The following is a 14,296-nucleotide window of genomic DNA, read 5'->3' as shown; positions in this document are numbered from 1 at the left end:
TCTTTGCTACTCAGGATAAATAATTTTTTTAAAAAAATCAAGAAGTGTTCGTTTTATAATCAGGACAAATATAGTAAAACAGTACTTGTGTGCTGTTTAATAATATGTATTAAATATGTATTAAATGTATTAAATATGTATTAAATTTTAAGGATAAGCCTTTATTATGATGATTGTCCTAGTTGATGCTCCAAGCACTGAAGAAGAGCAAGTTGATGAGTTTTGTAGTCAATCTGAAATAGAATATGCAAGCAAGACATACTGCTTATGGTTGGAAACTAGAATGTAATTGGGCTATCTGAAATGAAGCAGTAAAGTAACTTATTAGCTTCTGCCAATCCAAAGATTTCTTCATTGCTTTCGTAACTTTCAAACAACCAGCCTATACGTATGCATATCATCAAATGAAGGTCATAGAAATCGAATTGACTATATTTATGGCATATGAAGGTGGAAAAACTCATTTATAGCAGTACAGAGATAGCTAGCATCAGGCTGTGGATCACAAGCTGTTCATTTGCAAGTTTCAAAGTGATTAGAAATGGAAGAACAAAGCCAATCAGTTTCCACAATATGATTTTCAGCATATTCGCGGCTCACTTTTGAAGATCATATAGGAGCCGTGACCAGGGGGGCTTTTGCCCAGGTTTGCCTGGTGCGCCAGTTGCGGCCCTATCTGGACCGGGATGCCTTGCACACAGTCACTCATGTGCTTGTGACCTCCCGGTTAGACTACTGTAACGCTCTCTACATGGGGCTGCCCTTGAGGACCACTCGGAGGCTTCAACTGGTGCAGAATGCGGCCGCGCGAGTTGTGATGGGGGCTCCCCGATACTCCCATGTAACACCTCTGCTCCGCGAGCTGCATTGGCTTCCGGTTGCCCTCCGGGTGAGATTCAAGGTACTGGTGATGACCTATAAAGCCCTAAATGGCTTGGGTCCGGGATATCTGAGGGAACATCTGCTGCCGGCATCAAGTTCCTTTCATCCTGTGCGCTCCCACAGGGAGGGCCTTCTCAGGGTGCCGCCGGCAAAGGATTGCCGGAGGGCGACACCCAGGGGGAGGGCCTTCTCTGTGGGCACGCCTGCCCTTTGGAACCAGTTACCCGTAGAGCTCAGGACTGCCCCAGATTTTCGTTCATTACGCCGGGACCTGAAGACCTGGCTCTTTGAGCTTTCCGGCCAGGACTGAGAACTTTTAATTTTTAACCTATTGCAATTGGGTTTTTAATTAGAGTTAAGGGTTTTAGATTTTAATTAAGGATAATTTAATTTATTTTAATTTGTTATTAACTTTTGTATATTTTAATCGCCTTGTGAACCGCCCTGGGTCCTACGGGAGAAGGGCGGTATGTAAGTTATAATAATAATAATAATAATAATAATAATAATAATAATAATAATAATAATAATAATAATAATAATAATAATAATAATAATAATAATAATAATAATAATAATAAAAAATGTCATTTTCAAGGACAACATCAGGAATCACTCTGAAGTCCTAAATCTCATTGTTAAGGAACCAAAGGAACTGTGATTTAAGAAGCCATTAAGGTTGAATGTGAAAAAGATTGCAAAGAGAAAAAAATAGAAGAAAACAAACTGGATGTCAGAACAGATGGTGAAAATTGCCAAGGGAAAAGAGAAAGCAAAGCCAAGAATGACAAAGATCTTGGGAACCTACCAAAGAATATTAGAAAAGATGACAAGCAATATTACATAAACATCCATAAAGACATTGAAGATGGAAATACACATTGAAAAATGGGGAAAGTCTCCCCAAAGATCTCTGATCTCAGAAGATTAATGGAGATTAATGGATGGCAGTGGACAGACAGTAACTGATTCAAAGGTCAAAAACAGAAAAACCATACTGAAATTCTATATAGTAGAGATGTTAACATTTAAGATATCTTAGAAGATATTCTCTATTTGCAAGAACTTCAAACACTAGCAGCTGACGTTAGAACAGAACTGTGGTTATTAACAAGTCCAAAGACTAAATAAATTGATGGAGTATCTTTAGAAAAGTGGAAAGTAACAGAAAACTCAATAATGGTTGTTATTGAGCATGGCAGCAAGTCTGGACAATGACACAGTGGCCAACAGATTGGAAGAGGTCAATTTATATATCAATACCAAAGAAAGAAAACTCAACAGTGCAAACCATTAATTTCACAGGCTAGCAAAATAATCATCCAATGCATAGTAGAGCCCTACATGGAAAAGGTGGTGCCAAACGTTGAAGCTGGCTTTAGAAAAAGTTGAGGGAAAAGTGACATTATTGCTAATGCATGTTGGGTGAGAAAGCTTAAGTAAAGCAAAATAACTCAATAATGCATGGAAATGGAACTGTTTGTGTTCCCATCAAGTCAAACAAGATAATTGGACTTTCGAAGTTGGATATTGGAGGGAGCTAGAGGAAAACAAAGAACTCAACTGAATAAAGAATGGAAAGTATTATATTAACAGTGAGTTTTCTGATGAATATTATTAAAAATAAACTCTGAAATTTTAGTAAATGATGAATACCAAGAAAGTAACAGAAAAAGAACAAGTTACTCTGTATAAGTTTGAAATCAATCTGAACATGGATATAAATGAGGCAATCAAAGAGAAGGATATAGACACTTAGAAACAAAACAACATAAACTTCATTACCTAAAGGAGATATACACCATTAAACCAGGAAAAATATAAGTAATTTTTTTTACCAAATGTACAAAAGAATATTAAAGGATTTTTGGGGGAAGTGACAAAAAAAGGGACAAATTCCTGATATTGGATGTTCAAAAAAGGTCTGCTAAAATTTTGGAAGATTTATTTGAGAGAGGACAAAATGATGACAAGAAATCAAGCTCTGATACTCTATTTGAAGAGATTAAGAATTAAGACTTTTAAAACTACAGGGAAGAAATATAGGGTTGGCTTATTTGATCACGTTTAAGATAGATAATTAGTTATATTTGGCACCTCTTATAAATTTTTTTTCTGATAAAGAACAAATGACAAGAATTTGGGTTTTGTTTTTAGTTAAGAGATATGAGGTGAATAGAGTATATGCTGTAACTTAATATATGGTGATAAATTATTTACATTGTACTTATTGAGATAAATGGAGAAATTATTTTTTCTCTTTTTCTTTTTATTCTTATAGGTTTTAGTTTATATAGTTTTTACTCTTTCTAATTTGTAATCTTCAGTACAATTATTTTTTAATTAAAAATTAAAATTTATTTTAAAATTTTTAGGGGGATCAACCTATATTCTCCAAAAAACCTGAAGGCAGGGCAAGAAGCAATGGGTGGAAACTTATCAAAGAGAGAAGCAACCTGAAACTAAGGAGAAATTTCCTTAAGTTGGAACAATTAATCAATGGAACGACTTGCCTCCAGAGGTTGTGGGTGCTCCAACACTGGAGGTTTTTAAGAAGAGACTGGACAACCATTTGTCTGAAATGGTATAGGGTTTCCTGCCTGAGAGTGGATTGGACTAGAAGACCTCCAATGTCCCTTCCAACTCTGTTATTTGAAGGAAAAAAAAGATCTACCTAGGTAGACACTAAGAGGCAAAAGGGATTTGATGGCACATAATTAATTATTATAAAATCAACAGCATGACGCAATGGCACACTATCCTATCTATCACGGTCACTCACAAATTCTTGAGATCAGTGGCTCCACGGAATGCCTTTCTGGGCACAGCCTGAAGAAAGTTTTCACTCAGGTCTCTGCAAAAGAGAAATTTGAAAAAAATAATTGTCAGTTAAGAGGAAGAGGGCTGACAAGGCAATAGGAGACAAGGACTGGTGGAGCCCAAGTGCATGGTCACCTTTACCATCATTACAAACACCAGAATTATCCATATGGTTGGTAAGAGTCGACACTGATTTGATGGCACCTAATCAAGAGTGAGCTCTAGAAATACAGATTCCATGTTGTCTGCTCTTTTCAATAATTGTTATTTCGGGTGAATTTGCAATAGCAAGATGTTTTGTGACTTTAAGAAGTTCAAGGAATTCTTCCTGCATTTTTTTGAAAAATCTTATATTTTTTGTATTTTTAACTATCTTTTAGAAAAAAGAATGTATCCTTGGATTTGGACATGTATGCTGTGAGTCACATCGAAATCTTGATTCACCAATCTAAAATATGTGCTCCGTACTTTTCCTTCAGCTTGCCTTGCCCACTTTTTTCTTCATTTTGTTAGTATTTTTGAAATACCAAATAATTTTATAAATAAATATAGAAAAATATGTATGAACAAGAAATAAGACACTTATAACAAAGTGCTGTGGAGCAAAAAAACAACAACTAAGATAATAAAGTAACATATTGCAATATGTCACTAAAGTTCTATAAAAGTGAGGATGTTTCAACAGCATCCAAACATCCTTGTGGGACTTAAAACTAAATGTTCTTGGTCAACACAGCAGAAATCAATAACAAGTCCATAAACAATAATATAAAATCAATGCTATAAATTATAGTGATAGTATAATTTGAAACATCCTTAAATTAAGATATTTAGATGGCTCTTATACAACATAGCCTATCTGGAGGGCGCAACATGGTGGAAAATGTTGAGAGGGATCTCATTAAAAGTTATTAAAATCCTTATGATGGGGACAATAAATGTATCAGACTTCTTTTGAAAACATTTAACTGTGGGTAGGGAAGAGTTCCAATAACAGAAAAAGGAAGAAATAGTTTCAAATTTGTTTCACTGGGCAAGACACTATGTATCAGAAACTCTATTATAACATTTTAGCAGAATCCCTACAAAGCGAAGCGAAGCGAAGCGAAGCGAAGCGAAGCAAAGCAAAGCAAAGCAAAGCAAAGCAAAACAAACCAGTCCTGGATTTTTTTTCTTAAAGAAAAAAAGACTGAAAAAAAAATTAAAAAATTCAAAATAAAACCAAGGGCTGCCTGGCAAGATTGTGACAGGGTGGAGAAGATGCAAATAAAAAACAGAAAAAGAGCTTTGAATTTTAGGTGGAGGGGACGACCCACCAACGAGAAGGGCAACCTGTTGCAAGAGTGGCAATCCCCATCAAACCCACCCCCCAAGGCTGGCTAATGGGACCTGTAGTCCAAAGTATCTCCTATACTGTACATATAACCATAATTTTATTTTTATTATTATTATTGTATGCATTACCTTTTCAGATTTTTTTGTAAAACTAGTGAGCATTTTAAGCAGGGGAACCTGCTCAATGTGAGAGAAAAAAAAAGCTCTCTGTTGCAAGAAGGGACCATTCCTATCAATACCCCCCACACACCCTGGAGGTGGCTGATGGGACTTGTAATCGAAAGCATTGCTCAGTATAAGCCCAAAGTCACCCTCTGGATCTCTCAGTCCTAAAAAACACTGCTCCAAAATGATGGGGATATTTTAAAAACTGGGCCTTTGCAGAGGGAGCGGGGAGGAGGGAACCACCAACCCTATTCCGGCCTCTCATGCACAAGGGGAGACCTTCTGGCTGCCAGACAGATGAGATTTGTAGGCAAAGGGTCCCCTAGGTGAAGCGAAGCCTTGAGGAGAAGTCATTACACACACACACACACACACACACACACTCAGTGTCGCAGCCGCCTAATCACCTTCACCTGTGTGGCCGAGGCCCCCCCTGGCTGTGATGAGCCACTTTGCGTGCCACGGCCGTCTGCATGGCAACCGCTCCGCGAGCCAGGGAAACAGCTCAGTGCTTGGACCTGTGTTAGCACACGCACGAGCACGTGCCTTTCCCACTCTGCAAGCTTTGGGGCCTTGCAGCTCTGTCACCAGGACAGGAGGGAGGGGGAGTGGTGGCAGGAGTCACAGCCGCTGGGGGCACTGGGGGGGGCAGTTAGGCAAGAGTGTGTTGGGGGGACCACGGAAGGAGTGGCGGGAGGCTCAAGGAGGCTTCACAAAGACAGCTTGGCTCACAACTCAAACAAAAGAGGGGAGGAGGAGCAAGGCCGGTGTTGGGGGGGTGCACAGGCGAACAGAGGGCTGGGGGGTTTCTGCATTTGCGAGCGTTGTGGGAGGGGGAAGCACAGGCAAACAACAATGGCTGGGGGGGTCTGCATTTGCGAGCATCATGGGAGGGGTAAGTGCAGGCGAATGGCAAGGGCTGGGGGGTGTGCAATTGTGAGCATCGGAGGGGAAGTGCAGCGAAATGGCAAGGGCTGGGGGGTCTGCAATTGCAAGCATTGTGGGAGGGGGAAGAGCAGGCGAATGGCAAGGTCTTGGGGGTCTGCATTTGCAAGCGTTGTGGGAGGGAAACACAGGCAAAAGCCACACTGACCTTGCTGTTCGCCTGTGTGCCCCCCAGCCCACCACCCCCCTGCACCGGCCTTGCTCCTCCTCCCCTCTTTCGTTTGAGTTGCAAGCCAAGCTGTCTTTGTGAAGGCCCCTTGAGGTCCCTGCCCCTCCTTCCCTGGTCCCCCCCAACACACTCTCGCCTGACTGCCCCCCCCCAGTGGCCCCAGCAGCTGTAACTCCTGTCACCACTCCCCCTCCCTCCGGTCCTGGTGACAGAGCTGCAAGGCCCCAAAACTTGTGGAGCAGCCACAGTTCACAGGCCCTGCGATCACCCACCGCATGCTGCCCCCACAGCACCATGGCTTCTGCCTGCTGCCCAATTGGCTGGGGGCTACTTATCCTGTGTAGCCAAAGGCCAGGACAAAGTGTCGGGTGAATTGGCTGGGCCAAAGGACAGAGGGCCAAGGGCCCATTGGTCGTGGTGACTGGCTGGGGGGGGCAGCGGAGGAGGAAAGCTTGCATGTAAATGGGCTGAGGTGAGTGATTTGATTGATTTGATTTTATTAAATTTATATGCTGCCCTTCTCCCTAAGGACTCAGGGTGGCTCACAACAATAAAAATTAAAAAACATAGAGTAAAAAATTTAAAAGAGAATTAAACAATAAATTCAAAATTATGAGACAATTTAACCCAGTAAAAAGCCTAATTAAAAACCCTAGTCAGTCCAGGCCCGCTTGTTGGAACAACCAGGTCTTCAGGTCACGGCGGAAGGACCGAAGGTCAGGGGCCGTCCACAGCTCCGGGGGCAATTCATTCCAGAGTGTCGGCACGCCCACAGAGAAGGCTCTCCCCCTGGGGGTCACCAGCCAGCATTGTCTGGCCGACGGCACCCTGAGGAGGCCGACTCTGTGGGAGCGAACCGGGTGATGGGAGGTTGACAATGGCAGCAGGTGGTCTCGCAAGTACCCTGGGCCTAAGCCATGTAGGGCTTTAAAGGTTATTACCAGCACCTTGAATTGCACTCGGAGGGTAACTGGAAGCCAATGCAGCTCGCGCAGGAGTGGTGTAACATGGGAGTACCGAGATACTCCCATAAGCACCCGCGCAGCCACATTTTGCACCAGTTGAAGCCTCCAGGTGCTCTTCAAGGGCAGCCCCATGTAAAGAGCATTGCAGTAATCCAGGCGAGAAGTGACGAGGGCGTGGGTAACCGTGCATAGGGCATCTCAGTCCAAAAAGGGGCGCAACTGGCGCACTAGGCGAACCTGTGCGAAGGCCCCCCTGGTCACGGCCGTTAGATGATCTTCCAAATTAAGCTGTGAATCCAGGAGGACACCCAAGTTGCGAGCCCTTTCTGAGGGGGTCAATACCTCCCCCCCATCAAAAGAGATGGAACTTGTTGGACAATACGAGATGCCGGTATCCACAGCCACTCGGTCTTGGAGGGGTTAAGCCTGAGCCTGTTCCTTCCCATCCAGACCCGCACCGCCTCCAGGCACTGGGACATCACGTCAAGGGCATCACTGGGTTGGCTCGGGGTGGAGATGAACAACTGGGTATCATCCGCATATAGGTGATACCTCACCCCAAAGCCACGGATAATCTCACCCAGCGGCTTCATATAGATGTTAAACAGGAGGGGGGAGAGAACCGACCCCTGAGGCACCCCACAAGTGAGGGGCCTCGGGGTAGATCTCTGTCCCCCTGCCAATACAAACTGCGAGCAGCCCAAGAGGTAGGAGGAGAACCACCGTAAAACAGTGCCTTCCACTCCCAACCCCTTGAGCTGTCGCAGCAGGATACTATGGTCGATGGTATCAAAAGCCGCTGAGAGGTCAAGTAGGACCAGGACAGAGGAACAGCCCCTGTCCCAGGCCCACCAGAGATCATCCACCAGTGTGACCAATGCCGTTTCTGTGCTGTAACCGGGTCTGAAACCAGACTGGTACGGGTCCAGATAGTCCGCTTCATCCAGGAATTGCGGGAGCTGATGCACCACAACACTCTCAACAACCTTCGCTACAAAGCGAAGGTTGGAGACAGGACGGTAGTTATTCAACGAGGCCAGGTCCAGGGCAGGCTTCTTGAGGAGGGGCCTCACCACTGCCTCTTTTAAGGTGGGGGGAAGACACCCTCCATCAAAGAAGCATTGACAACTGCCTGGAGCCAGCCCCCTGTCACCTCCCTGGCGACCGAAACCAGCCAGGAGGGACATGGGTCCAGTAAACAAGTTGTAGTGCTCAGTCTACGCATGATCCTGTCCACATCATCCAGAGTCACAGGGTCAAACTCACCCCAAATGATATGATCAGGACCTGCCCTCTCCACTCCGCCGGATTCTGCCCAGTCGGAGTCCAAGCCAGTCCGGATCTGAGCGATTTTGTCCTGCCTGGGCTGAACAACAGACATATTCCAAGTATTTTGAGAATCATCTGCAGTTCCTTGAAGCAAGAACTTATCAGAACCAATTCAGAAAGCATTGCCTTCATGCCAAGAACCAGAATTTGTGAGAATATTTTGATGTTGTGGTCTCTGCAATCACTAGCAAAACGTTTTTTTCTTCTACCCATCCAAATAAAATGGCTTAACAAGAAGGTATTTGTCTCTTAACAGTGATTTGTTGAACACTGCTGGAATATTTTTCTGAATAAAGAAAAACAAAGCCAGTTGGTTAATTCTGCAGGTTGTTGTCCTATATAGTCCAATAACAATTTCCAATTACAGTTAAATTTTAAATTGGATTTATTGTTCAATTAGGATATTATTTAAGAATACGCTCACAATTTAGTTAGCCTTTTTTTCTAAAGCATGAATCAAAGAACTTTTCCAGTAAAAATCACATAGGATCTGTTAGAGGGATATATGGTTTCACACAGTTTAATAAAACTATCTCAGGTTGTAATGGAATTACAACTTTCCAATTTTTTCCCATTCTACTTTTAAACATTTCCAGTATTGTGCTTTGTAACATTACTACTATATTTGGGGGGGGGAGTTCTAACCTGTAAAACCTGTTTTTTCAACATTTTGAGTGAAAAGCACAATTCATTTAAAAATCAAAACTGGAATATCATTCCAAAGATAAAACATGTACAATTCAAAGCATAATTTTCAAAATATTTGATGCTCTTCTATTCAAATTCCCACTTTGTATTTCTGTGACTAAGTATTCAAATTCTTCATCCATTTGACATACAATCTTTAACTTTTTCAGATTCTGAATCATACTTCATTAGTATGAGTCCTTCGGGAGATAGGGCGGCATATAAGTCCCAATAATAAAATAAATAAATAAATAAAATAAAACTGTGCCTAAGAATGTTAAATGGATGTCTAATTCAGTTGTCTCTCAGAGTTCTTTGTTTTGTATAGTAATTCTTTTGTTGCTATGTGGCTGTTTGAAGTTGATGGACTGCGTATTTCACAGCATAAATGAAACCTATCAAGATAATAGTGGGCAATTCATTACATATTTGTGGATTACAATGTATAAAACTCACTCTCTGTCTCTCTCTCTCTCTCTCTCTCTCTCTCTCTCTCACACACACACACACACACACACACACAACACACACAGTTTGCAAATACTTGAATGATAATATGTTGCACTAGATTCCAGCAGGGGGCAGAATAGGCTTTTAATTGATATTGGGCATATCCATTCTGTTTAGTGTCTTGTTTCTAAGATCTTTGACATAGAACATCTGGATTTGACATGTAAATTGGGGAAGTCCAGATTACCGCGCATTTTGTGCCAAACAACCAATCATAATTGATTCATGCCATAATAGAAACATTTATTTTATAATAGATATGCAATGCTTTGTAAACTAGATCAGCATTTGTGCTGGTGAAAGCTAAGGCTATTGGATCTGGTTTGCAAAAATCCAAGCAAAACTGCCATCCAGTGGGTGCCTGGATTTTTGAAGATCAGATCTGTTAGCCTTAGGAAAGACAGAACTAGTTTCATATCTTGCCGAAGAAATTACATTGTGCATTTTCTGCTTATGGAGAAAAAGCATTACCTAGAAAACATCTGCCTTCATTTCTTCAGGACTGCTTTACAAGAGGCAGAATTTCCTTTGCCTCCTTCTTCTCCCTAGTTCAGAATGTTGCCCCAGGCAATGACTAATAGTGCACACACTCTAGTGCACACACTGAGGCAGTATATAATAATTCACTGAGTATTATTATTAAATAACCTGGTGACCAAAACAAAGATTTAATAGGGATCATTGTTCTGTCAAGAAACCAAGGAGTTACTGTCAGTTCCGTGTCATCAACCTGTGTTTTTCACAAACATGAAAGCATGAAAGAATAAAATTCTCTTAGGACAATCTTCAAGTATTTTGTTCCAATTTCTTGAACCATATAAATTGCTTTATTATAAAAATGAGATAACATTGATAGATTTAATAGATCCCTGAAGACTTTGCCATTAGTCTCTTTAAAAATCCAATGAAGGGTGTGATCCTCATTCCGTGGCAACTGCAGTACCTCCTACTGAACTAATCATGGCCTTGTCAAAAAGTCAAAGCCTACTTGGACAGTTACAGCAGGGGCTTTCCAATATTAAGTGGCATTTCCAAAAGGCTTTTTTTAAAAAAAACAAAAACATAATAGATATTCCAAAGTTAGATATTCCTGTTGCCTTATTCTCAAAAATGAGGACTTAACCATCTGGAATAGATGCTCTAGGAAATTTCCTCTTTTTACAATGTTTTTATTCAACATGGGTGCTTATCAGCTCAGCTCATCGACTCTTTCCTATTGAGAATTTTTATTCTCTTTTGGATCGTTGCCTCTCTTCTATCATTAGTCAAGACCTCTGTAAAACTGCCACAGAACTGTGGGATTGGGAGAAAGATGAAGTGTCTGACCTTTAGAGATCTCTTCTAGAGACAGCTTCCTTCGGGATCTTTTCCCTGAAGGAAAGGAAGGGGTTCCTTTGTACAACTCTGATTTCACTCAGTTTCATGGCTTTTCCAGGGAACATTAAGCTGCCACTTTCCCAGACATGAACTGCTCCAATGTTGATGAATAACAGTTTGGAGCAAGAACTCTGTCTGACTTTAGAAGAATAACCTGGCCGCTATTTCCCCCATCCAGCCATCCATTCATGCTGAGTCAGATAAATGGATATCCAAAGACAAGCAGCTTTATTACAGAATAAGAGACCACAACCTAGCAATGAGTGGGAAAGTAGCTGAGCATGTGGTTAGACCCATCTGCATCACCAAGCATAGTCCTGGCAGTGCAAACACTGTTCTACATAGCTGAATCATTTTGAGGCCCTATTCTGTTTATCTCCACTTTTATGCTCATTTATTATTTGTTATTTAACTAAGGATAAGCAAAAATATATTTTTGGTTTGTTTTTGTTTGGATTGGTTTGGATGAACTGACCTAATCTGCATTCCTTAATGCTGTAGCTGGGAATTAATTATTGTTGAATTTTTCACATTTCTTCAAAACTTGTGAAAAAATTCTGATTCAAAAATTGACTACATGTATATGGGGAGGGGATTATTAACTCTAAAGAGATTGTACAAAATCATATATTCTTTCTAACTATATACAATTAACTTAGAGTTTCAATTTCTAATATTCCTCCTCTCTCCCCTCTCTCCATATTTAATCAGAGAATATTACAGTACAAAGATTTAGACAAAAGGGTTTCTGGTTTTGAACGCTGCAAAACTAAATTTGAAAATTGAATTATGTACAAATGAAGAATATGTAATTGCTAAAATGTATGAATTTCAAAATTTGTTGTTTGAAATTTGAAACAGAAAAAGAAAGAATGTATGATAAAGTGGGCTAAACTTTTTGGTTATAATATACAGATTGGAAAATATGTGATTAAAGGGTTGAAAATTATACTAAGTTATATCATAAAGCTAATTTTTATAAAATCGTCATCAGAGAAATTGTCAGCAATGTATAAAGGTGCCTCAAATTCATGTTGGAAATGCAAATGAGAAGGTATATTTTATCATGTTTAGTGGATGTGTCAAAAAGCTAAAAAAATGGAGTTCAAAGAAATACACTGATTCATATGATCTATATGACAGCTGCAACAAGATTATTTATGCACAAAGATAGAAAGATTCAGCACAACATACTATAGAGGAATGGTTGGTGAAGACAATTTAACTCGCTGAGATTTCCAAATTGACTTATTTCATTAGAGAAAAGATAATATCTGCATTTATTTTTGACTGGAAATCCCTTACAGGTAGTCCTTGATTCACAACCAGTGGTTTAGCAAATTTTCCAAATTACAATGGACCCTGAAAAAGCTACCTACAACCTGGATTCCAAGTTCTGATGTCTCTGACCTCCTTGGCAGCCACGTAACCACATTTCAGGTGCTCGGCAACTGGCCTGCATTTATGGCCACTTACAGCAACCTATGGCCATGTGACCATGACATTTTTGCTAGAAACTGGCATTTTTTTTAAACCCACCTCATAGCTTGCATTGAGTTTGCTTATTGACCATGGTGTTTGCTTAACAATTGTGGAATTCACTTAATGACTTTGGCATTTGCTTAACAACCACAGCAAAAAGATAAAAAAATCAGGCAAAGTCATGTGGTGACCTGCTTGATGACTTTCACAACTTATGACTGAAATTGCAAATTTAATTATGGTCATAAGTCAAAGATTACTTGTATACACTTTTTGTGGTAAACATTAAAAATGAATGTATGATTTATGGTTTGAAAAGATTAGGCAGGATAGATAGAAAGAATAGAAAGAAAGAAAGTAGAATAGATAGGTAGAAAGAAGAGAATGATGTTGTAACTTTAGAGATAAAGAGAGATAAAGATAAAGAGATAAAAATAAAGAAAGAGATAAAATGATAAAGATAAAGAAAGTGATAATGCCCAAAGTCACTTGGTTGAGTTGGTCAACTATAGAAATTGAATAATAAATAAAATGCAAATAATAATTATGAAAATGTTTATGCAGACTTTAAAAAATCACAAACTGACACAAAAATGGAGCAAAATGTGTTTAATAAAATATGATAATTATAATCTATAACAGAAGATCAAATTCTATGAGATTTGCAATAAATAAAAGCATTAAATTACACTACAATTTAGTACAACTACTAGGCACCTGTCCTCATAAATATGTCATGACTCAACTTTTGCATTCTCTTTCCCTCCTCTTGCCTCTCCTGACAACTATTCAAGAGAAGAGAAAGGCAGGGGTACCATGATACCCTAGCTTCCTTGGTTCTTCTGATGAAAAGCATTGATAATCAAGGGGCAAATATCTATGATTTGAAGACAATACAATGCTCCCATCACTTCTTGGGTGACTTGACCTCCATCCAACATATACCAAATTTTCCAGAACTGACATTTGTAGACTTCACTCAATCTTCACAAACCATCAGGATTCTGTGAAATGTGTAATGGTGACTGTATCAAGAAATGCCCCATATTATACTTAGCATGTGACTATGTGATTTAATATCTGAAAACTAAAATTCCACTCTGATGGAGTTTTTGTTGTTGTTGTTGTTAGTTGCGAAGTCGTGTCTGATCCATCGCGACCCCATGGACAATGTTCCTCCAGGCCTTCCTGTCCTCTACCATCTTCTGGAGTCCATTTACGCTCACGCCTACTGCTTCAGTGACTCCATCCAGCCACCTCATTCTCTGTCGTCCCCTTCTTCTATTGCCCTCAATCTTTCCAGGCATTAGGCTCTTCTCCAGTGAGTCCTTCCTTCTCATTAGGTGGCCAAAGTATTTGAGTTTCAACTTCAGGATCTGGCCTTCTAAAGAGCAGTCAGGGTTGATCTCCTCTAGGACTGACCGGTTTGAACACCTTGAAGTCCAGCATTCAGCAAGGAGGCAAACTATCTGACATCCATAGGGCACAGCTTTCTCAGTGGGGTGCTCGCTCAGACAAGCAAGCCAAGCATTTAATCTCCTGCCCTTCCGCCAGGCTGAGCCTGATGCAATAAGGAGATGCAATGGTATTATGTGCCTCTCATTCTCTTGGCTAATCCCAACTTCACACT

General features: G+C 40.5%; 1 protein-coding gene across 1 annotated transcript in view; it reads right to left on the bottom strand.

The window, feature by feature from the left end:
• The window catches only part of SLIT1 (slit guidance ligand 1), a gene marked incomplete at its 5' end in the record, with an annotated part of 156,208 nt that overhangs the window by 47,311 nt on the left and 94,601 nt on the right, over window positions 1–14,296 (bottom strand). Inside the window, one exon of the mRNA XM_081329657.1 lies at window positions 3,665–3,736. Coding sequence (XP_081185783.1) covers window positions 3,665–3,736 — 72 coding nt within the window. The remainder of the gene's footprint in view (window positions 1–3,664; window positions 3,737–14,296) is intronic.

The sequence above is a fragment of the Vipera berus genome (genome assembly GCF_964194415.1).
Source record: "Vipera berus genome assembly, chromosome: 5".
Classification (NCBI taxonomy): domain Eukaryota; kingdom Metazoa; phylum Chordata; class Lepidosauria; order Squamata; family Viperidae; genus Vipera; species Vipera berus.
Note: the sequence above shows the minus strand (reverse complement) of the source record. Positions and strands in the feature narration are given on the sequence as shown.